The sequence below is a fragment of the Epinephelus moara genome, chromosome 3 (genome assembly GCF_006386435.1).
Source record: "Epinephelus moara isolate mb chromosome 3, YSFRI_EMoa_1.0, whole genome shotgun sequence".
Taxonomy (NCBI): domain Eukaryota; kingdom Metazoa; phylum Chordata; class Actinopteri; order Perciformes; family Serranidae; genus Epinephelus; species Epinephelus moara.
In genome coordinates, this window is record NC_065508.1 from 17,684,958 (window position 1) to 17,710,727 (window position 25,770).

General features: G+C 41.0%; 1 protein-coding gene across 5 annotated transcripts in view; it reads left to right on the top strand.

Moving 5' to 3' along the window:
* LOC126388064 (disks large homolog 4) overlaps positions 1-18,168 on the top strand; it is an 89,048-nt gene extending 70,880 nt beyond the window's left edge. For 3 of the 5 annotated variants that reach the window (XM_050040958.1, XM_050040954.1, XM_050040956.1), the window contains 16 exons: positions 147-316; positions 482-618; positions 2,109-2,253; positions 2,787-2,922; positions 3,075-3,231; positions 3,369-3,471; positions 3,720-3,834; positions 8,403-8,594; positions 8,721-8,763; positions 8,859-8,889; positions 10,829-10,876; positions 10,987-11,088; positions 11,280-11,452; positions 12,728-12,840; positions 12,930-13,021; positions 14,648-18,168. In XM_050040958.1, coding sequence (XP_049896915.1) covers positions 147-316; positions 482-618; positions 2,109-2,253; positions 2,787-2,922; positions 3,075-3,231; positions 3,369-3,471; positions 3,720-3,834; positions 8,403-8,594; positions 8,721-8,763; positions 8,859-8,889; positions 10,829-10,876; positions 10,987-11,088; positions 11,280-11,452; positions 12,728-12,840; positions 12,930-13,021; positions 14,648-14,754 — 1,864 coding nt within the window. In that variant the 3' untranslated portion in view covers positions 14,755-18,168. The remainder of the gene's footprint in view (positions 1-146; positions 317-481; positions 619-2,108; positions 2,254-2,786; positions 2,923-3,074; positions 3,232-3,368; positions 3,472-3,719; positions 3,835-8,402; positions 8,595-8,720; positions 8,764-8,858; positions 8,890-10,828; positions 10,877-10,986; positions 11,089-11,279; positions 11,453-12,727; positions 12,841-12,929; positions 13,022-14,647) is intronic. The other 2 variants (XM_050040955.1, XM_050040957.1) reach the window with 1 other exon arrangement.
* The last annotated feature ends 7,602 nt before the right edge of the window (positions 18,169-25,770 follow it).

The following is a 25,770-nucleotide window of genomic DNA, read 5'->3' on the forward strand; positions in this document are numbered from 1 at the left end:
AAAGGCCAGATGTCTGTGGTGAAACTGGATCCCCAGCACAGCGATAGCAGGAGATTGACTGCTTCCTGACCTCCTCTGGTGGAGGATTACACTCTTCATCAAAACAAAAACTCACACTAAACTGTCTCTCTCTTTCTGTGTCTTAGTGTGAACGACTGCATCCTATTTGTGAATGATGTTGACGTGAGGGAGGTGACACACAGCCAAGCTGTGGAGGCCCTTAAGGAGGCAGGTGCTATCGTCCGCCTCTATGTTCTCCGCAGAAAACCAGCAGCAGAGAAAGTCACTGAAATCAAACTCATCAAAGGACCTAAAGGTATGTGGAAGTGTGGACTGGTGTACAGCATCGCTGCTTTTGTACGAGCTTAAGGATGCTTTATACTCGGCTAAGCTGTGCCCTCTGGATTTAGCAAATCTGCTCTGTGTTAACCCATACCTCCTTTGCTCACTCCCTGCCTCTCTCATCGCTCCCTTTTCTCAGGATTAGGTTTCAGCATTGCTGGAGGGGTGGGAAACCAGCACATACCGGGAGATAATAGTATCTATGTCACCAAGATCATCGAAGGCGGAGCGGCTCATAAAGATGGGCGTCTGCAGATCGGGGACAAGATCTTAGCGGTTGGTCATTCATATGGAATAATAACCAGCACGGAGAGATATACGGCCTTACACATATACATGTCACTAATAGCCTCAGACTCTCACCTCTTGAGCACATAGACACACATTCACAGACAAGCACACTCACACATTTGTGTATACAAGCAGCACTGATGTATCAAGAGCCGAGATAAATTACAGCTGTAATTTTCATGGCCTGAAATTACTTTCATTAATATGTTAATAGATGTGTAGGATGGGATGAATGTTTAACTGGAGTGCTGCCACAGTGTGTCTCGAGCGGCATTGCTGCCATCTGCTGGAGAACAGAGAGACTGTCGCAGAGCAGCTGATGGCAAGCTCAACACCAGCAACTTCAAAATGGTGCTTGGTTTCTACTAAATGGTGTCTCAGCAAATGCTTTACCTCTAAATGGGATACAGCAGCATGCTTCTGCTCATTGTGAATCTGTTCAAAAATACATCTGCCATCAATGGATATATTAAGCCATAAGTAATAATGCTTTTTGTGACCTTAACACACAAAGCTAGTTAAGGGTGGGACTTGCATACCTTTAAGGGCTCCTAATCCAGAAAGGAGCCCTAGCTTTATTTGTGATTGACCTTATCTTTACCTCTCTAGTCTGATAGATGCTCAGCAATTTCTCTTTTAATTTCTAGAGTAAGGAATTTCAAATAGTTAAAGCTGGAGTGCTGAACTTTTGTCTCCCCCCTCTGGCAATGACAGTAATTACACAAATACTGTCAACATATGCTTATACGCCTGCAGGTGAGCTCGCCACATCATCCCCACCTGCAGGAGCCCTCTCTTCAAGTATTTATTTTTTTACTTTAATCCTTCCTCTTGATCTGGAGCATCCACTCCAAAAACTTTTCTTGGACACTTCTTAGGATTTTCCACTACAGCACCTGCTGCTTTGTCACTATGGTGTCTTCCTCCTTCCTGCCCCCTTCACCTCTGGCTGGTTGACGTAAAACTCACAACTTCCGTTGTGCCAGCTTAGGAAAGTATCCACAGACACAAGACATCACAACTCTGTTACATGGGAAATACAGAGTGCTTTCCTCAGCTTCAAAAGGCTTAATCAGCATTGTGTGAACTCTGTGGCAAAGGCTTGAATGTAATTTATGTGTAAAAGTCACACACTCCAGCTTTAATTTTACCTTGTGTATGATTTAAACTAGGTCTGTGCTGTAATAAATCAGTTTAAGCCTTACTGTGTTCCATTAAAAATAATCAAGTGAATTTACTTTCATCACTAATGGTGAAATTTAAAAAAGATTTTGCCGCTAAATGTCTATCTAATTTTGATCTGTTGGTGTCATAAACGTTCTAAGTTTCAGATCATACATCACAAATGTGAATATAAATGTGTCAGTATGAAATGGAGGACCCTGTGTCACCTCTGGTCTCCCTCTCACACTGAGCCTTGTCGTTTTGTGCCTGGCGATCCTGATTGTGTTTCCCTGCTTGTCTTCAACAACCAGGTGAACAATGTGTGTCTTGAGGACGTGATGCACGAGGATGCGGTGGGGGCTCTGAAGAACACAGCCGAGGTAGTGTACCTCAGGGTGGCCAAGCCCAACAACCTGTTCCTGACCAACTCCTACAACCCTCCGGACCTCACCAGCAGTAAGCCCCTGTCTCTCTGTGTGAAAATCTACACTGCGTGTTGCAAAGTAAGGCTAGCGAAAAAAATCACACCAGAGAGCTTTGTCACCAAATGTCCTGCCTTTCAGTTGATGTATTTCCAAGAATGTACACCCACAAAAATGAGAGAATTTTCCTCGGACTTGAAGCAGCAGTCAAAAGTAGAGTAGAGGGAACAACTTGTTCTTTCTAACTCACTAGAGATGGCTGTGGGAGTTCTGTGAAAATTCAAACCTGAGGTGTTGTACAGGTTCAGAGTTTTTTTTTCTTTTCTTTCATTCCTCACAAAAACACAAAAAGTGTCCTTGACCTGAATCCGCATCTTGATAAAAGTATGTCCTTGTAATAAAAGAATCTGAGCAGGGCGATACTATTTCTGCAAAAGGCCTTCATGAGATGATTAAAGATTTTTTAGGCACACTAAGCATAAGGAAAATATCAAATTCCACCAGTGCATGTAGTCGGTTGAAAAGCGGTATATTATACCCACTTTGGTTTTGTGTGTATTTTCCCAGCATATTCTCAAATGGACACTGAACTCAGCCACCCCAACTACCTTGGGTCAGACTACCCACAAGCCCTCACTCCCACCTCACCTAGTCGGTTTTCTCCCGTTCTGCATGGCATGATGGGAGATGATGATATCCCCAGGTGAGCAATGATTCTTCAGCTCAGTACTGTATAATGATTTATTATTAGCAGTACCAACATAAGCAGTTGTAGGATTAGCGGTGCTAGTGGTACGGTTTATATTATTGTGTATAATATTATTGATAATATGTCTACTTTCTTCTCTCTTCCAGGGAGCCTCGCAGAGTTTTGATCCACCGAGGCTCCACTGGTCTGGGATTCAACATTGTCGGAGGGGAGGACGGAGAGGGAATCTTTATCTCTTTCATCCTAGCAGGAGGGCCAGCTGACCTCAGCGGAGAGCTGCACAAGGGCGATCAGATCCTCAGTGTAAGGACACTTTTATCTTCATAAAAGTGTCACACACACACACACATTAATGCATTCTACAGTTACACTAAGTGATTTTTCAGCTGCAGGTGTTAAAAGTCACGCTGTGTGTGTGTGTGTGCGTGTGTGTGCGTCAGGTGAATGGTGTGGACCTGCGTATGGCCACACATGAACAGGCAGCTGCAGCACTGAAGAACGCTGGCCAGACGGTGACCATCATCGCTCAGTACAGACCCGATGGTAAGGTCATAACTGTCACACATAACGAGGATATCTCATTTCTAATATTGTACAAATTTTCAAGTCAATTAGTTGTGCAATTTTTAATAATTTTCAACTGGTAGTTGCGCGGTTCTCTAAGTTGAGGTATCAGAATTGGTCATAGGAGAGAAAACGTCGGATTGGTGCATCCCTATAACTTATTAACTAACTGTTGATGTGTCTGAATGTGGGCCAAAAGTGTTTATGTGTTCATATTTCTGTTTCAGAGTACAGCCGCTTTGAAGCTAAGATCCATGACTTGAGGGAACAGCTGATGAACAGCAGTATGGGCTCGGGGACCACGACGCTAAGGAGCAACCCAAAAAGAGGCTTCTACATCAGGTCTCACACAGACACAAGCAAATGCATCTAAATTTGCACAGTAGTCAACATTATGTGAAGCATATTTAGCCAAAACAAATGCCTGATTGACCAGCAATCTCATAATAGCCAGCTTACAACCAGGGCAGCTGTTACGGGGCCAGAGGACTTTATACGTGACATGACCGGCTTGCTCTGCACTTACAAAACTGAATTTTTTTGCGGCATCCTCATATATTTAGTCATTATTTGAGCAAAACCAGTCATCCACTGAAGTGCTGTTATGGTGCCAACTGTTGTTTTTAAATTGATGAGTAACAACAAAGCCTTTATAGATCTGAAATGTTGAGTTTGGAAAGTGAGAATGTGAGTCATTGTCACCGGAGGGAATTTGATTATTAGAGAGAAATGATTAACTGTAGACACTGCAGACGATCCTAAATTGCACAAGTCAGAGAGGGTCCAAATGTGCGTGACTGTAAATCAGAACAGAGAAAATACAAGACAGTAGGTAAAAGAAATCACAATACACTACATGCAACACAAGATAGAGGAAATAGTATAGTATGTGGTTGTAAGTACTGTTTGAGTGCGACTGTGTGAGTGGGAGTCCAATTCATTCAGAGAGTCTAATGAGCTGCACAGTTCATTCCCTCTTAAGAGCTAATAAGAACAGTTTTACACATTTTGGCCTTTTTTATGTTTTTATTTTCTAATGAGGTCAAGATTTATGTCTTGGCTTATGCTGGCTAATGGCTTAAAACTTTTAATATAGGGATTTTCTGAAAAATCCATAGAGAAAATTAATGGAGCATTTATTCATCAATCACAGGCTGTATAGCCACACGCCCAACCCCATCAACCCCTTTGGCAGATCTGCCTTTACACACTCAAGTGAGGGCAAACCCTGCTCAAACCCCAGGACAGGCCTGGATTAACACAAAGTCCTTACAATGTGTATACATTAGAGGGTACAAACTGTAAAGGATGTAAGAACATATATTTACATACAGTAAGTATATATCAGAGCTAAACTTTAAGGCTACACGGTCCAACAAAGAATGAGGACAACATGTACCACAGTATGACTCACTGTGTGTTCACATAGGGCTGGGAGATATGGAGAAAATCTAATTTCACAATATTTTTTAACTAAATATATTAATATCAATATTGCAACGATATTGTAGGGTGCTTTCACAAAATATTTACGCAATGAGATTATCTGATAAACAATCAGGATATAACCACAAAGTGTTATCAGTCTAATAAGCTTAGAAAATGAAGTCACTTAACTGTAATGCAGCCTTTAAAAACAGGAAAAGACAACACTTGGTAGGAAGATATCCATTTAGATTTCATGTGTACAGTTCACCACTTCACCCATAGACCTCTTGTGAGCTATGTACTAGTTAACAGTGGTGGATGAAGTATTCAGGGGCCGTATTCACACATCTCCCCCGTACAAAGAGTTGCTCCTAGTGACACATTCTAGGAAAATTCTTAGAATTGTGACGTTTCCTCACAATTTCCCCTTAAAGTTAAGATTATGTCCTTGTATCTAAGACCTTAAAAGAGCTTCTAAGGAGAAAAACTGTTGGAAGAACAGAGGCGGACCTTTAAGAGGCTTGAGTTTCTTAAGCTGAGGAGAAACTGGTGGAAAGACAAAGAAAAAGGAGAAATATTCTCCAAATGCTGGATGGCAGTGAGCTAATGAAATGCTACAGATTAGATTGTGCAGGAATAATATCTGTGTTATTATTAGAGATACACACACATTTCCCACCAAACACCATAATGCTATAACGCCAGAAATAAAGTGATCACAACACCAAGATATTTGAAAAACTAGAAAAATGCATCAGTGCAGCAGTGATGACTTGGGTCTGTCTCAACCTTCCATTGGCAGAGTAATCTCACAATGACAACACTTTCACAGTCAGCAGTTCATTTCATTTCCACTGGGTGTCCACACCTTGCAGGCTCACAAAGGGGTGTGTCTGTGACAATAAATCACAACTGTTAATAGAATACATCATACCTAGCAATGGGGTCAACCACACCTCTTCACTTAGGTAATAGTTTCTGTCCCTTCCTTGTTCAGAGTTGCTCTGAGAACTTTTCTAAATCACTCCTAAGCTGGAACTCCTTACTAAAAGTGTTTGAGTATTCTCAAATGTATGTGAATATGGCCCCAGATCTTTTACTTGAGTAAAAGTAGTGATACCACAGTGTAAAAATACTCTGTTACAAATAAGAGTCGTGCATTCAAAATCTTACTTGAATGTACAAAAATTAAAAACACTAATTATGTAGAAAGGCCCATTTCAGAATCAAATATACTATTAGCACTGAATTATAATATTGATACATTCATGTGTTCATCATTTTAATGCTGCAGCTAGTCAAGTTTGAGCTTATTTAATTTGCTCTACACACTGCTGGTGGCTTCACCTATAAGAGTATGTCATAACCTGTTTGCACATTTAGATTATTGGTACAAAATGTAAAAAAAAAAAAAAAAAAAAGTAGGCTAACTAAAGCTTTAGAATAAATGTAGTGGAGTATATTTGCCTTTTAATGTGGCAGAGTAGAAGCAGAAAGTGGCATAAAATGGAAATACTCATGTAAAGTTCAAGTACCTCAAAATTATACTAAATACAGTACTTGAGTAAATGTACTTAGTTACATGTCACTACTGCTAGTTAAAAACGTATGTGCTTCACATACCAAGACAACTGCCAAATTACACTTTATTAAAGCAAATGTGAAGCTTGAATGCAAAGTTGCTGCAGACGTCATCCCATGCACATCTTACTTGTGCAAAATTGTGTAGAAACCCAATGGCTGCTGCATCTCATCACTGTTTCAGCACCCTGAACAGCGCCTCTCTACTACACCAACCAACCAAGGGACAAAATACAAAATAAAATGTGACAGCGTAAACTTAAATTTAGAAAGAGACTAATGCATAATAGAAATTATGTTCAGAATAAGCATCATAGTCTGTTTTCAACATGCAGTCACTACTCACCAAACCACACCACACTGCACTCAGTAAAAGGAATATGGGTCTTACCTGTAGATGAACTGTGTAAAACTGGTGATGAAGTCCTCACCGGGTCCAGGCTTGACACAATAACCAGCAGTGACAGGACAATGAAAGTAGTGTGTTTTGGGTCACAGAAGTCGGTCTGGATGCAACAACAGCTCACAGTGCCTCCACACAGCTCAGAGGAAGAAACGCGTTGTAAAAAATCCTGCCGTTGGTCGGTCCGTTTTTCCGTTGCCATTTTATTGTAGTTTCCCTCCAAAACATCAACAGTGAAAGGCTGCTGTGTTCGTCCTGCGTCTTCTGTGGCCTGAGTCCAGTGTGTATGGTTATTCTCTTTATCAAAATTCCTGAGAAAACGCGTTCTTTATTTTTAAAACAGTACCTGTTGTTTGCGGGCGGATTGATACATACGTTATCCACCGTTAGCGCAGTCCTAGCTTCTGACGGCAGTTGACAGCTAATAGCAGCGAGGCTAGCTTAATTAGCTGCCAAAAAAAAACGTTAGCTTCATCCCGAGTAACGTGAAGTGTAACGTTGCCGGTGTTCGGGTTGTTACAGCTATAAACCATAAACTGTATATACAGATGGAGGACTCCCCAAAAGTTAATACAGCCTGTGCGCAAGATAAACTGACAGGTCCCGAATGGCTGAATGACAGATGCACCAGTTACCCTCATTCTGTCCTAAACAAAAAGTTGCTAATTGGATAACGGCTGGGAATAAAAACAACAAGAGGACAGAGGAGCTTCTTAGCAACAGTTCAGGAGAATTCACGACAATGTCAGGGGCGTGTGAGGTAACAAAAACACGACTAGTGTCAAGGGAAAGCAAGGTGCTATCAATCACATTTGTGAATATGGGTAAATCCAAGATGGCGCAGAATTTCTTCCTTGTTCAGCGACTGCAGTTCTGCACCGCACAGAAGCACAGCGCTCAGTGCTGCCACCGGTGGCCAGATATAACATTGCAACAATACAAATGTAGCAGGTTGTGTTTTCTTAGCTTCAGTAAATCACAGAGGGTTTCTTTCGTCTAAACGAACAACTAAAACATGTTTCTTGAGTTTTCGCTACCATTTTGTCAGCTAAATTGTTATCTAGACCGGTAGTTCCTTTTTCTTACAGGGACCCATATTTTCTGGCTATATTTGGATTAGTTTTGAGCATCTTTTAGTATTATTGCAGTTTACACGGAAGTGAGGTCACACCTTGAATTTTCTGTTAGAGGTTATAACGGCTCTGTGCATTCATTCGTTGGACAGCCATGATTTTCCATTTGGGCCAGCCTTAACAAAATGATATCTTGAATTTGGATATTTCTCTCTAGATAGGTAACTTGAACTTAAAAAAACGTTGTAAAAGCAGTCACAATATTAACAGTATGTGTTGTTTTCAAATAGTGTGATTAATATAATGTCAAAAGTATGAAGTCACTTAAGCAAAATGTAATACGTGTTTATAATGTTTGTGTACAAATAGACAAACAGAGTTTTTATTCTGTTTAAATAATGGCTTGTACTTCTTCCATCACTCAGGGCTCTTTTTGACTACGACAAGACTGCGGACTGTGGTTTCCTCAGTCAAGCACTGGGCTTCAAGTTTGGGGATGTGTTGCATGTGTTGGACTGCGGAGATGAGGAGTGGTGGCAGGCCCGTAAGGTCAGCCCCCAGAATGAGGCCGAGGAGGTCGGCTTCATCCCGAGCAAGCACAGGTCAGACTTCAACCTGTGAGTGAGCGTGGGATCGATCTGCCTTATCTTTTATTGTGTTTCTAAACATTTTAAATACGTTTTCAGCTTGATTGCTCTGTCTCCAAAATTTACTTTTTTTGTTCTTCCTCCTCGTCTCAACAGGGTTGAAAGAAAAGAGTGGTCTCGTGTTAACACCAAAGAGAGGGTAAGTTCATTCCAAAGAGCTGTTTAACTGAGTTGTGACTGGTTCTCTCAAACTGCCTCTCAGTGTGTTAATCTCTGCTCTGGTTTCTGTTGCAGGACCATGGTCGAGACAGCTTGGGCACTCAAGGTAATTAACATGAATCATGAATGTGCTGTGTTTTGACATCGCAAGCCACCATTTACACATGCTTCTGACTTAAGTTGTCCAGTTAACACTGTAGTAATGGACAGCACGGGGGAACACAATTTGCTGAGGCATACTCAAATAACATCTTCCTGTTTTAATTTCATATATGTAAAGCTACCATTGGTTTTTAGAGTAAATAACTTTTGTATAATTTTCTGAAACTGTCACTATATCCTGACAGCAGGACATGAAACAGATAATCTGTTAAAAATCAGGTTCCTCTGACTCCTCCTAGTGCTACTCATGGCATTTGCAAGAATCCACGATGCCTGAATGGAAACCACCTGAGTTAGGAGGAGTCTCTAGCACAGTGTCAGTCACTGCTCATGTCCTCGATTTGGGTCCTGCTTTGTTTGACTCATCCTTCTACCCTCCCTCCCACCATACACTGACTTTCTCGGTTTTATACTATCACCCTTTTTATAGAGATTGTGCTATAGGGCCGCTACAAAGTCCCTTCTTTATGCTGCCTTTGCATTTTTACCCAGAAGTAAACAACTGCAGCATCACTCTGCTCCTGTGTGTGATTTTCGACAACATGCCAGCATCGTGAAATCAAAAGATGCGTGACGGACATGACATGTAAAACAACACCGTCATGCGCGTCAGCAGTGCTTTCTAAACAACAAAAATGGCATTAACATGGCAATAACAATCATTTACTGTCCCTGTTATATGGCTGCTGATCTCATCCTCTGCTCGGGGGGTAAAGAGCTCCCGGACCTCATTGTTTTCCCAATTTGCGAACATTTTCCGCCGCTGTCCTTCTTCTTTGGGTTCACTGCTAACTGTTATCAGCTTCTTTTTCTATCTATCGGCAATGGATAGCACACATCGCCATCAACGTTGTTACGGATCTGTTACTACCTCCGATGCTGGCTTAAAGGTGAAACATCTCTGTCCTTCCATTAAAAGACTGTACCTTTTACAGAACATGGCGTGGCGGAATTTCGGCGTGATATTCCAGCCTTGAAGAGGTAGCGTAAAAGGGGCTTATGTTAGTTGCTCTCAATGTCAAGTATTGCTGCAGATGGGTTCACATTGGAGTTAGCTGAAAGCCCAGTGCGATTCATAAAAATGAATGAGAATGGGCTGTCTGTTTACTTGTCTTTGCCATGAATGCTGTTGTTAGCAGAGGAAGGATGGGCAGCTTTTTGATTGCTGGTGATTGTTTGTTAGACATTGTGTTTGCAAAGCGACTCCAGAAGCCACACACTGAAGAGAATTAACTGGACTACGACTGAAAGCATTTGCAGGCAGAAGGGGGGCTCCCTCACGAAGCATGATTGACGCTGTGTTAGAGACTCCTCCTGGCTCTGATTGGTTGTTTTCGTTCAGGCACGGGGATTATTTTTCTTTTATCTGTCTCATGAACTACTGTCAGGATTTTTTCTTTTTTTACAAAAGTTGCCCACTGAACCTTTAATGTAAATTTTATATGTGTAAATATCTATCAGACACACTCTGTAATAGTCTCTGTAACAAGCTTAATAGCTCAGTTGAAGGTACAAGTAGCATTGCCTCCTGCAAATGTGTTATCTACCAATAACTGCAGCTACAAAGCAGCCTTAACTTTGCCCTACTCTTCAGTATTACTGTCATCTCCAAATGCCTCGCCAACATCACCAATCTGTGGACATGACATGGACTGACAGATATAAACACGAGCAGTCTATGCTCACATTTTCTTCCACACCGTGGTCCAAATCGCACCTCACCTCCAACAGGACATCTGATGTATTACCTGCGACATTTTAAAAAGACACATCACATTACATACACACAAATAAAGACACAACCATGCAGACTCATAAATCTAAATGTCATTTATAATGATAAAAAAGACATTTGTCTGAACGCTTCTGTGTTCTGTCCCCAGGGAGAGATAAAACCTCACACAGTTATGAGACAGTCACCCAAGTGGAAGGTAAGGTCACATTAAAGTCCATTATTCAAGGCTTTTATTAAATTTCGGTTTGTATTCCCCTCTTCTGAATGTTCCTCCTCTCTTTCTCCTCTCTTTGTCTTCATGCTTAGTTCATTATGCGAGGCCCATCATCATCCTGGGTCCCGTGAAAGACAGGATAAATGATGACCTGTTGTCTGAGTTCCCTGATAAGTTTGGATCTTGTGTCCCACGTAAGTAATTATGCTGTCAGTCATGGAGGCTGAGCCGTTCTCTGGGTTTTATTTTTATGTCACTGCTGCCACCTGCAGCCATTTTAGGGTGATATCTGCATAATGCATTCCCCCCTAGAGAAGTAATTGCTTTAATTTTGAGATTCAAAATGCATGTGCTGCTTTTATTGTTTTTATTCTTTCCCTGACAGACACCACGCGGCCCAAGAGGGAGTATGAGGTGGATGGGCGGGACTATCACTTTGTGTCGTCACGGGAACAGATGGAGAAGGACATCCAGAGCCATCGGTTCATCGAGGCGGGCCAGTACAACAGTCACCTGTATGGCACCAGTGTCCAGAGTGTCCGTGAGGTGGCTGAGCAGGTGCGCAACATGTTGTACCAGGAAATAAGAATTAATGGCAATAAAATTGTTCTCAAACATTTTCCAATCCCTTTTAGAAATTTGCTCATTTACTTGTACTGAATATTTGTACTAGAATTCTAAGATTTAATTATTATGAATGTATCAGTGATCGGAAATACTTGTTATTATTGCTATTGCTTCACAAGACAGCAAAATAAAACAGCCAAGTTAAAGTCAACAGGGTTTAAATGGAAACAAATTAATTTAAATTAAAATTGATGTATAAAGACCTAAGAAATAAAAGACAATTCAAAAGAAATTAAAGTTTGAGTAAAATCGGGTAAAGCTATCCAAATTATTATTATTATTGCTTTTATTTTATTTTATTGTATTTTATTATTATTGACAGCCAGACAATTTACAAAAGACAAAAACAAATAATTCACTTAATGCTGCTGTTGTGGCTTATTTTATTCTATTTTATTTATTGACAGCTAGACAATTTACAAAAGACAAATACAAATAATTTACTTCATGCCTGTTTAGACAATTTTGTATCACAACAAAATCAAGGAAGTTAAAATTATGTTTAAAGAAGGTATTATTGTTATTATTATTATTATTAATATTATTATTATTTTAATTATCATTACTATTATTATTATTTATTTTGCTGCTGTTGTTGCTTTTTTTATTTTATTTTATTTTATTTTATTGACAGCTAGACAATTTACAAAAGACAAATAGAAATAATTTACTTCATGTCTGTTTTGGCAATTTTGTATCACAGCAGAATCAAAGGAAGTTCAAATTCAAGTAAACTTGTGTAAGGCTTTCCAAATAAATTATGTTTTAAGAAGTTTTTTTTAAAAATCATTATTATTATTTATTTTTGCTGCTGTTGTTGCTTCTTTAATATATATATATATGTATGTTTTATTATGTTTTGTTTTGTTTTATTTACATTGGCATCCAGGTTCAAGTTAATTTCCATTTGATTTATCATCAGGACAGCTATCTCTGTATCAGAATTTTTTACTTTACTTTTCTTTTACAGTCTCAAAGTCCCACTTTGACCATTTGGGTCATGAATACTGAGAAAATAAATTATAAAATAATATACATTAAAAGCAAAGTAAAGAAATAGTAGAGAGTAGAGAAATGTTTAAGCAGTGAGCCACAACCTCTCATGACTTGTTGTCAATTAATTGGCAATGTAAAAGTCATAACTCAAAGGCCAGTTTATATTTATTAATCCCAATCATTTCTTTCCCTGCACGTGTGCACGAGCAGCAGGGGAAACACTGCATCCTGGATGTATCGGCCAACGCTGTGCGCAGACTACAAGCAGCTCAGCTTCATCCTATTGCCATCTTTGTGCGGCCCAAGTCACTGGAGAATGTCCTGTAAGTACTTCAAAAGCTCTTTATACCTTTGAAAATGGTTGGTTCACATTATGAAAATGTAATAGAGATTTTGTGTGTGATCTTAACAGAGAGATCAACACTCGCCTGACGGAGGAGCAGGCCAGGAAAGGAATGGACCGAGCCCTCAAACTAGAACAAGACTTCCTAGAGTGTTTCTCGGGTAAGAGCGGAGAGATTGTGTCTATATGAGCATGAACACACAGACATGGTGTGTACACACAGAGCGTGGGATTTCTGAGCAGCAAACATGGCATCATGTACCGTCTACTTACAAGTGGATTTTGGTTTGGATTACGGCAGCACCAGATGGTAAACGTGAGCTAATGCACCCGTGTTTGCGCTCTGCTGTACGCTAATCTATTTGACGTGGAGTGGTGATCAGAAAAATCCTCCATTTTATGATGACAAGATCTTTGAAACAACAGGTTGCCAATATTTTCAGTTCATTACAGGCGCTCATGTGCACACTTTGGAGGATGATTATGTGCATCTCACTTTATCTCTTTTGTTCTCATTTTTTAATTTGTTTAAAGGGACAGTTCACCCCAAAATCTAGTATAGATATTTTTCCTTTTTCCTGTGGTGCTGTTGTCAGTCTAGATCATGTTGGTGTGAGTTGCCGAGTGTTGGAGATATCGGCCGTAGTGATGTCTGTCTCTTTCCAGAGATCATGACCTCGTAACTCAAGATAATCCACAGACCTTGGTGTGAGCAGTTTCTTGTGGGAACTATTTTCTTTCCACCGAACTACAACTGGCAACTGCATCAACGTGCAGAAGGAAGCATGGGTCCACTCATGGTGCTCATGACAAAGCGAGATGTGAACGCTAATGGCATCCTTCTCAGCTGAGCTGTAACGTTAGCTAGCTCATGGGTGCAAGGTGAGCTTAGCAGTAAATGTGCACCTTCTCCTGTGCGATGATACAGTTGAAAGGTGTAGTTTGGTAGAAAGAAAATAGTTCCTATGTGAAACTGCTCACAACAAGGTCTGTGGATTATCTTGAGTAACAAGGTCGTGATTTCTGGAAAGAGACATCGCTGTTGACTTTTTTAAATGTCACTTTTTGCCGCTTTGAGCACCACAAGCTGAGTGCCATCTAGCTCCATTATAGTCAAGAGAAGGCAGACATCTCTACGGCCGACATCTCCAGCACTCGGCAACTCACACCAAAACAATCTAGACACATAAAGAGCACTACAGGTAAGAGGAAACATTTTTGATTTAGGGGTGAACTGTCCCTTTAATGGTGACAAATGGCACTGATAAAACAAGCCTCCTCCACCAAGATGAACTTCACTTTAAGTTCCTAGCAGAGCTGAATAAGTTAAATGAGAGAATGAACGCCTCTTGGGAGGACTCGAGGCATTTTAACATTTAAGGGACATTTTTAGGGCAAATCACAGCGGTCGACAGAATAAATCTACAATTTATAACAAATCACGATCAGCTAACATATGTGACATTTTATCAGCCACTGAAAGAATGTGTGTGAGACTGAATAAATATGTGGGAGACTTTGTAGAGGTACATACATTATGGAAATGTGCCTGCTGTTTTGGGATTTTACACAATATTGAGAATGTTCTCATATTAGATTATTCCTCTGATTGTCTTGCAAACACATCTGATAAACATCCTGTCTTTGTCCCTCCCTTTCTTTCCTCCCTAATGATTCCATATTTCTTGCTTCCTACTGTCTCCCTTTGCTCTCTGCTCGCCTTTTCTTCCTCCCCTCTTCATTGTTTCCTCTCCTCCTCCCCTCACACATCCCGCATCCCGCCGCAGCTGTCGTGGAAGGGGACAGCTTTGAAGAGGTCTATCACAAAGTAAAGACAGTGATCGAGGAGCAATCAGGGCCTTACATCTGGATCCCCACCCGGGAGAGGCTGTGATGCTGCACCCGCCCAAACCAACCCCCTTTCTCACAACCACCAACCGACAACCACCCTTCACCCCTCACGGCCAAGCCAGCCTCGCCTGCCTGTCTGTCCTCCAGCAAAGTCAGTGCTTAGGCAATCACTGAGAATGACACAGAGAGACAAATGCATACTAAGACAAACACAGAGACAAACACAGGAAGTGACACAGTGAGGCAAAGAACGATACCAAAAAAGAGACTCGGAGACAGATGTGAACACAGCGGTGTGTAATTAGACTGAAAGAGACTGAGAGAAAAGACTTAATCAGTATTCCACTTTAATGAGGCAGGACTGAGCATTGAGGCCCCGTTCACACTCAGCATTAAAATGCATCTTGGCCACAAGTGGACAGTTCTAAATACAGCTGCGACTGCACCCAGAACCGGGCACGCAAATGTCCTAAACACAGTTGATTTAGCGCTGCCAGACATCTTAGTGAGTAATGTGTGTTTTCTCTGTTTAGAAGCAGATAAAAACAAATGTGAAGTGAAATCCAATCACCAGTGATTACTTGAGAGATTTCAGATGCATTCTGATGCCAGGTGTGAACCTCAGTCCATCTGGAGCTCAACGCAGTCTGGATATATCTGGACACAAGACACTAGGTCTAAACAGGGCTTGACAAGAGAGCAGAGGGTGACCCAGCAGGGACGGAAACCCGAGGTAGTATTAAGACCACCTCAGCCTAACCCTCTCGAGTCTCACGACCCCGTTGAACACCTCCACGCGCCTATGTCTGAGGTAGAGGTGCCCAAAAAGACTCTGGCCCCTCTTTTTATATCACCTCCTGGCTTTCTCTCCTCCTCCTCCTCCTCCTGTCAGCTCTGCCTTGTTTCAGGACAGGAAAGGGGGGAGACTGAGAACGGGGCGCCCAGATCCTGCTGAGTCCCTCTTGATGAGGAGTCTTTTCTCGGCAAAGAGTCCCTCTTTTTTTCTTGTGAATCTCCTCTTGGTTCTGAGCGTGAACTCAGAAATAACACCTCAGTGACCAAGACTGACATTTGCTCAATCACCCATGTTGAATATTGCGAGGCATTATTTAAAGGCAGTACAAGTAATTATAATGATAAAAACTCATATGCTGAATTTGTGCATGCATCCTCAAAGACAATGGAGACAGGAGATGAAAACAACGGAAAAATCAGACTAAAAAACAAAAAAGGAAAAAACGATAAAAAGAAAGTAAGTAACTAGGGTGTGTTCTCCTTCCCCACCTCCTTATGGTGGAGGAGTTTTTAAGCATGTCTCATGATGAAAGAAGAGAAGAGAGACACGGTCATGAGATATGGTCATGAGAGGCCAAGCCTGAGCGCAGTGGACGCTCTGATACACAGTTTAGCCTCTGCTCTCTTATGCACACACACTCACGCACCCACCCACACACAAACACACCCACACACTCTCACACCCATCCACCGGCACAAACACACACGTACACACACACACACACACACACACACACACACGTAGAGTCGTAACCTCAGCTGTAACCTAGCACACTCCTCTACAGGGCGACTGGCTGTTCTGACCTGCTGGTCAGAATCCAGGATGAATGTTATCTCTCTAGGCACAAACAGCAGAGCTGTTAGCTTCATCGCACCACAGCCGACTCACCTATCACTCTTCCAAAAAAAGAACCCCTCAGCCGCAGACGTACACACTGTTTCCAGTGGCCGCAGTAAAAGCCATGGCGTGTGTGTGTGTCTGTGTGTGTTTGCGTGTATGTGCGCGTGGGTCTCTGTGTGTGTGTGCGCATACGTGCACATCCATGTGTGGAAACTCCTCTGTGTGGGAGGAATGGGTCTTCTTTTATTCTCTCTCTTCCACTTTTTCTCTGCTTCTTTCTCCCTCTTGTGTCCACACAAATTAAAGCTAAGTCATGTTTAACAAATAAATGGCCTATATATATATAAATATAAATATGAATATAAATATATATATATATATCTTTTTTATGACAATTTCTAACGGGACTAAGTCTGTAAAAATCAACATCTCCAAACAATATTCCATTGGTTCCTTTGGGTAATATTGCAGTTTGGTTGTTGAATTTACTCACACTCCCATTTTATTGTTGTAAAACGCAGCAAAAAGCTACACAGAAATAACTGAAGCGTTCAATGTAAAGCAGACCTCACACTAGAGCTTTGAACTGACATATTTGACACGTTCTCGTGCGCGTCGAAGACGAATTGAAACACATGAGCAATGCAGCTGTGTGTGTCCGTGTGACTGTGTGCGCGTGCATACGTGTGTTTGCTGCTTGTGCGTGTATGTGTGTGTGCGTGCGGTTGATGAGAATGTTGTGTATAAAATATAAATGATACTATATGAGAATATCTATCCTTTGTAACATCCACTGGTGGTTATAATGTATAATACATTAATGGGTGGCGTGAGTATGTGTGTGTGCCCGAGCGAGAGAGTGAGACACGCACATGAAGATGTAGTGCAATACTGCTATGATGTTATGCAATGAAGATGGTTTTATGTCTCTATAAGATTAAAAACAGTATTTATAAAGTTCGCACTGACGGCATTATATGCTACAGGTATCAGCGAGAAAACGACGGTGGACTCCAAGGTTTTATGAGCATGTGTTTGTATTTACTTATAATTTGTTCTGAATTATAAGAGTGAAGGTGGAAGTATTGATGGAAGTGACCATTCATATTTATTGTTTATTTTTGCTCACTTGCTTCTAAAGGTGGAAAAGCTGAAGCTTGTGAATGACAAGTATCAAGGTTTTTTTTTTTTGGTTTATGATTTATTATTTATTTAGAACTGTCACAGGTTCCATCTCAAGTCTGTATATTTTTGTATTTTTCTTTTTTTCCACATTGAGAGAGCTTTTGGGTCTCGGCCAGAAATGCTGTAAATATAATAGAGATGTTGGAGTGCTGCACGGCTTCAGATTTAGCCGTGCTCACTGCTGAATTGATGCGAGTACAGGATCCATCAGAGCCACAGCCCAGTTTAACTGCTCAGACACAGAAACAACAACAACTGCACACACTGAAACATACACATGTACACACACACACATACACACACACACACGCAAAGATATCAGCACATCCATTTACATTAACATATTGAAAGAACCACAGAAACACATGACAACACATCCATGAAAGAAATAATATGTTTTCGATTTCTTTATTTGAGGGTTCAATGTATTTCTTAATATCTCTCTCAGCCATCCGTATCATAGTGTGATATTCCTTATAAAATATATGAATTTTTACAGAAAAGACTGATTACAAAGTTACAACAAAGTCAACTGATGCAGAAAAATATATTTAACAATGACAATATCAAGCAAAATAAAATGTTCCAGTTCAGTGAAGCGCTTGTTGTAAATTAGCTATAAAATAATAAAATGAATTTAAAAATGCTTTCTGAAAGTGGACTCCGCTGCCTTGTTATTATTATTGTTATTATTTGTCTGTGTTGATGATTTGATGCCTCACAGTTCCACAGGTGAAGGCTGCGAGAAAGCAACAGCACACGACCAGGGGAGGGCACTCACTCTCCACTTTCAGCTGCTTATACAAGCTCCTCAGCTGCATTTGCACATACTTGCTGTGGCTCTTACTTGCCGGTCGCTCCGCCACCTCCCCCTCTCTCATCAGGGGAACCATTTTCTCTTTAGAAAAGCACACAGTGAGGATCCTTTCGTCTGATTGCGTGTGATCCTATAGTGTGTGTGTGTGTGTGTGTGAGAGCAGGCAGACGTTCACACTGTGTGTGTGGGTGCTATGATCATATATCCCCGTGCTTGCCTCCGGCTTGTAGCATATTTCTATCATCTGTGCAGTTTTTAAAGGTGCATCCTGTGATTCAAATGTGTAGAATATTTAATAAATGAAAACACAAAACACAAGATTAGACCTGTTGTTGCCCACACGCCCAATTTGACTGTGTTTTCTGTTGCTATATGGTTATGGTAGAGGGTAACAGAACCTACATTTTAAAGTGACTGCTTAAAGGTCTAGTACAGTGGTTCCCAACTGGTCCAACCACGGGTCCAGATTTCTCCTTATTAGTTCAAGGTCCACATAGTTAAATATATTCAATGTCATACTTGCATTTGAACATGTCGTCGAGCTAGTTTGCTGTCTCTGTCAAATAGCTGTCTGTCAGTCGCTCACTCTACAGCAGGAAATGGCGCTTCAAAATAACAGCTCTGTGCCAGAGATTTGCTGTACTTCAAAATCAAGTGCGTATTTTACAAACTTGACACCTTCATGAGTCACTTGTGGTCAATTTAGAAAAGATCCATGACCCACTTTTGGACTGTGGCCCACAAGCTGGGAACCGCTGATCTAGTGTGCACAATTTAGATATCAGCAGAAATTGAATACAGTGTAAAAAGTATGTTTTCTTTAGTATATAATCACCTGAAAATAAGAATCGTCATTTATATCCGTTTATATCTACATATAGGGAGCGGGCACTTGGCTATGGAGTCCACCATGTTGCACCAACATGTCTCTACAGTAGCCCAGAATGGACAAACCAAACACAGGCTTTAGATGGGACTATTCATGTTTTCACTTGGCCACTGTAGTTAGCAGCCCCTCTATGACAAGCTGAACAGTGTCGCAAGAACACTGAATTTTAATGTGAAACTTCTGTATTCAGTGTTTTAACTGGTTTAAATGTCTGGGTCCATTTGTTTTGCAGAGGAAAAGGCCTCTGCAGATAATTCGGCACCCCATAAAAACCTTCTGAACATCTGGATCTTAAATTGTCAGAGAAAAATGTGAGCACACATGAGCAGGTGCTAGGCAATTGGCCCATTTGCAACGTGCCAAAAAGCAATGATTTGTAATGTCAAATGACTTTATTCAGTGTTTTCACTGGTTTTAATTACCTGGTCCGTTTGTTTTAAAAAGGCGGAGACCTCTGCAAATAATTTGGCTCCTGATAAAAACCTCCTGATCAATCAACACTGAAGGAATTCGAACCAGGAGTTCATGCTTAGCACATTCGAGAAGTATTAGCTGGTTGCCATCGTTAATCCTCACCGCTAGATGCCTCTAAATACTGCACACTTCTCCTTTAAAAGACACACAAATGCCATCATAGAATTACATATTGCCCCTATGTTACCACTAGTAAGACCAGAGAGCTGTTAAAACTGTGGGTCAGTCTTTACGAGCTCATGCTTTGCAGCCAAATGTTATTCAAACCCACAGAACTTCATTTTAAATGCTCTTTAAATCCAAATTTTCCCAAAATAGGTCAGACTGAATAGTAGGGGGGCTGTATAAGATGATGCACAAAATATCTGGTGCAAACATATGAACGTCTGGTTTCTGTGTACACCTCATATAGCTTTGATGAAGAGCCTGAGTAAGCTCAGACAGTGTGGAATAAGATTATGTTTCCCACCTTTAATCAGGAAAATGGGAAATGTGTATGTTAAGGGGTTGAAATGACTGAGGTAAAAATACTCATCTATTTATCCATTTTCTCAGCAACTTGCTCGGGGCTGAGGGAGGCTGAAAACATCAATCACCTGGTTGCCTGGTTGCCCACAGCCCGGTCTCTGCTGTATTATAATGCCTGGAAGTGATAGAAAGGATTTGACAGAGAGAGGGGAGAACATCCATCAAAGGTCATAAATAGGGTTTAAACCAGCAGAGTGGTATGTGTCTGAGGCCTTACAGCCACCAGCTTCCTCCCATCCACATGTTTCTGTTATCCTCCTATCTGCCATTAACAGGTGTCAGCTCCATACAGGGTATGCAATGCATCTACCCACAAGCTGGTGGGAGAACGCGCAGTTGGATCCTAAAGCTAGACAGATGCCTCACAGATGGATTATTGAAAAATGTACCAAAGTAATGCGGTTACTTCAAAATTAGAACTTGAAATGTTCCCCTAATGAAGTAACTGACTCATTGGATAAACTCTCTTTTTAATCATTAAAGTGATTCATGTTTGGGGAGATCTTGAAACCCTGTATGTCACAGATGTACACGCCACCCATTGCCAGCATCCTGTCTGTAGTGCCAGGGCGGACAGTCATTTTAAACTAAGGAGGAATGAGAAATGAATGCCTCCAAATGGAATAATTAAATCAAGCCGGTGATTAGAATCAAATTTCACTCCAAACACGGTGAAATGAGGAAGCTGGCGGAGCGAAATTAGCAGGATAATTGTCAAACTGTTCGATCTCACAACTCTTAGTGGGATCAAGGTGATAGTCATTATGCGTTGCGAGTCGGTCCCATTACTGTATCACCGGCAATTATTCGCAGCCTGTTTCACAATAGGCTGGTAATGGAGTAATACCTCTTTGTGCCTGCTGCTGGGTGTCCAGAGCCACAGTGACAGGTCTGGATTTTGGATGAAAGAACAGCTGACATGTGGTGTCTTGTGAGCACTGGAAAGTAGAGACTGATCTCAAAGCATTCAAAGCCACCTCTCATATGCTTGTGCACGGGGAAGCAAGTAAAGCAATTCAGTGCAACACAACTCAAAGCCAATATGATCAGCACAGCAGGCACACGAGCTGAGGTGTTTCAAGCATCCCTGAACCTTTGCTTTTAGTCCTGACGTGCAGTTCACACCCCAGAGACTTCAAGATCATCACAATAAGTGCTGAGGTCCTCTGAAAATATGAGTTTTGGTACACAGGAAAGCTTTCAGTAAATAGGTCCACAGATGTTTTAAAGGTCCACTGTGGAAGATTTAGGGGGATTTAGTGGCATCTAGCAGAGAGAATTGCAGATTGCAGCCAGCTAAAACTCCTCTTGGTTAGAATTCCTTTGGTGTTGACTGTTCAGGAGGTTTAAAGCAGGAGCTAAATTACCTACAAAGGTCTCCTCCTCTTCAAATCAAATGGGTCAGGTGATTTAAACGATTAAGAACACTGAATAAAGCAGTTTTAGTGTTGCTTCTCTTTGGCACAGACAGGCCACTAGCCAAGTGCCTGCTAATGTGTGCTCAACCTTTCATTTGAAAACGTAATGTGTGCTCACCTAATTTCTGATCCAGACGTCCAGGAGGTGTTTACTGGCAAGTCTCCTTGTCTCCAAAACAAATGGACCAGGTCAATTAAATCGGTGAACATGCTGATAAAAGCAGTTTCATGTTACAAATCAGTGTGTCTCCAACGTTGTTTGCTCGTTGCAGGCGGACCACTATAGCTCAACACCTGCTAATGTGCGCTCACCTTTCTTCTCTTTCTTCACTCAAGAGGTCTTTTTCTCTAAATAAAGCAGTTTCACTTTAAAAAAAACTGTGTTTTTCCGACACTTTTGTCACGGAGGAGCTGCTAATTATGCAATGGCTGACGTTTAAAAAAAAAAAAAATGCATAATGGTCCTATAGAGCCAGTGTTTGGTTTGTTCGTTCTGGGTTTCTGTAAAAACATGGAGAAAAAATGAGGAGAAGAGTTGGAAAAACAAATAACAGATACAGAATGAGAACAGAATTTCACAAAAATGTCTTATCTTGGAGAGAATTTGCTTGGAAAATAAACACGAGATACTTCTTGACCCCAGACATTATCTCAAATATGAGAGATCAAGCTCTCAATGCTGGAGGAACTGTGGAGGAGATCATGCTAAATATTTACATATTTTCTACTCGTGTAATGTTGAAAGTGTTTACGCTGATGGAAGAGATTTTTACAAAACCTCTGTATTTAAAAGCACAGTGTATTATTTTGGGAAAACCTCCAGCTACTCTTAGTCAAGATACCTGTTCAGAATCTTAAGAATCAAAGCATTCAAACAGATAACCAGAGGGTAGGAAAGACTAACCCCCCGAATTTAATCAAAAGGAGACGTATGATTCAATAAGTAAAGTTCATGGAGAAAAAATAAGGAATAGGGAAGATGTGTGGGCTGGGTCCAAAAGTGGGTCGCAGGTCTTTTCTAAATGGACCGCAAGTGACTCGCGAAGGTGTCAAGTCTGTAAAATACAGACTTTATTTTGGAAGTAGCCTACAGTAAATATCTGTCACAGAGCTTTGATTTTCAAGTGCTGTTTCCTGCTGTAGATTGAGCGGCTAACGGACAGCTATTTGACAGAGACAGCAAACTAGTTCGACGACATGTTGAAATGCAAGTATGATACTGAATATAATGAACTGTGTGGACCTTGAAGTAGTAACTAAGGAGAAATCGGGACACAAAGGAAAACATACTTATTATATTACATTCCATTTCTGCCCTATGTTCCTCTAAATCTTTCAAACTGCACCTTTAATTCATAACATTGATAAAAATGTATCCACACCTTTCTGGTTTTAGATGGGTGTGCCTGTATTCTTCCCCTCACATATAATTCTTTGGTCAAGGTAATCCTCTTAGATCCAGGATGATTACACAGCAGGCACGTTTCTACGAAGGCATTTCAAAACCTGCAACAGAAACTGTTAGTCACAGACTTCACCGAGACATTTCAGTTGGTCTACCAAACACTTTGGCTACACACGGGAGGTTGTCAGCATCATTTGTTACCTTCATTACAACATGACAGCTACAGCCTGCAGTAGAGGATCAAACACAGATCCTTTCCATGTTCATATTTTATTATTCATTTCAGCCTGCTGCGTCTTCTGCTCGCCGACTCCTTCGTCCCCTCTCTTTCACTCCTCCAACCATGAGGTCCCAGCTGGCACCCATCAAACTGTTTGTGTAGGACAACTTGAGTTCAACTCGCCTTGTTTATATGTTGTGATCCGGATGATGTCACTTTGGCTGCTTTAGTGCTCTACATCTACGTATCACACTGACTGCATAAAGATCAGATGATTCATCCTCAGATTGGTGTGTGCAGGCAGGGTGTGGTGCGGGGGTGTTAAAACGCTGCTTTATGCTGTTTGAAAAGAGCTGCCTTCTTAAGTTTATAGACCGAGATAATACCGACTCCCGCGGTTTTGTGCCAGAGCTCTCAGACGGATGTTGGATTAAACCTAATGGGTTCTTCTGCCTTTTTCTCACTCCTAAAGGCTTATTATAATAATCTTTCAAGAAAACACCACACTGTAGCCATACCTGCTACAGAAGATATTTCTATACAGGAATTATGCGAGGATGAAATGGATTGTGAGAAGTGTTTTGGCATATTTACTTCTGCTGGAAAATGTCATCACTATGCCCATTCGGCTAATTAAAACATGGCATGTTGGCTTCAAAGGAATGTTTCCCTCTGTGGTTAATATTCACACAACCTTGAAACTAATGGAAAATGACAAGTGACAAAGGTTTTTTGGTTTTGCACAGTGAGATTTCACCGACCAGGAGAATGACAGCAATTTTAAAATACAGCCCTCTGGTGTCACTTTATAAGCTGCATCTGCAAGGGCACAGCTTAGCCCATGAAGGCTTATCATGTCACCTGGGCCACATGCACACTTTCATTTTGTAGCAGCCTAGCAATGCTGACATATGATCCCAAAATTAGGGTGATAGGAATATGCCAGTGAAAGATATTTAAAATGCTTTGGCTAATACACACATGTGCCTACAGAAATAATACAAAAAATACCAAATACATATTTAAGGAAGGGTGAACTGTACAGAGCAGAGAGGTGCCGCTGGAAAAGAAGAGATGGTGCAAACACACAGACTTTGGAGGACATTGGAGGCAGTGCCTCTGTTCTGTGTCTGTGTAGTGACAGAGCAGAATCAGAAATGAAAATGTCTATCTAGTGATTCTGTTGTAAGTCGAGAAAAGAGCTGCTGCACTGTTTCACAACACTCTCAGCAAAAAGAATATTAACATGTACTTTTACGAGTTCAACATTCGACAGTGTACTGTCAAAAACTTTTTATCCTTCTAGCTTATTGCATGCATTGTGCCATCATTCAAAGTTGTTGTTGGTCCCAAACTCAGCAGCAATGTCTCTTTCCAGAAATCATAATCTGGTTTCTCAAGATAATCCACAGACCTTGTTGTGAGCAATTTCACATAGGAACTATTTTCTTTCTACTGAACTACACCCTACACACCTTAATTTCCCTGAGGGAGTCTTCCCAAGGGATTAATAAAGTTCTGTCTAATCTAATCTAATCTACACCCGCTAACCGCATCACGGCACAGAAGGAAGTGTGCAACTACTCATGGATGAGAGGCTTGTGCGCCTGACAGCTTAAAGTGGGATTTATACTATGCCGTAGCCTTTGCACGTCGCCTACGCTGTTGTGAGCATTTATACTTGGCAGTGGTGTGTCTGTGTCACTCTGCAGTTACACCTCCAAAACACTAGTCAGCGGCGGAGGTTTCTGTGAAGAGCTGTAAAGTTTAGTTGATTCAAAACACACATTAAACACGCATTNAAGGTTCACTGACAAAACAAGTGTCCTATACTAAACTTTGTTTTCCAAACAAATATAACATGCTAACGTTATTAGCACAAGCCTATGGCATTTTACATTGTATAGATTAGCATAGTGGTTGGCAATCTTTTCCTCTTCTCATACAAAGCCAGGGACAACAGCAACATTTAACAAAGGTAACGGCACACAATTTGGCTCCATTACAACTCACAAGGTTCACTGACAAAACTGTCTTACACTAAACGCGTTTTCCAAATAAATATGACATACTAACGTTATTAGCGCCAGCCTATGGCATTTTACATTGTATAAATTAGCCTAGCGACGAGCAGAGATTTAAATCCCGAAGGATAAATCACACACAAGACTTAAAATGCTATTTTTGTGGAGGCTTTATTGTCTTCACAATTTATTGTTTCTTATCTCTGAAATAAAAGTGAATGAAAGCTTTGTTTCCACCGTGGGAAATGGTTTCAGCTGAGATGTAGACATTAATGGCGTCCTCCTCAGCTGGCTTAGGTGAGCTAGCAGCATTGAAATATTTGAATGCTTACCTCTGGGTGGTGATACAGTTGGCGGGTGTAGTTCGGTAGAGAGAAAATAGCTCCTACATGAAACTGCTCTCAACAAGGTCTGTGGATTATCTTGAGTAACCAGGTTGTGATGTCTGGAAAGAGAAATTGCT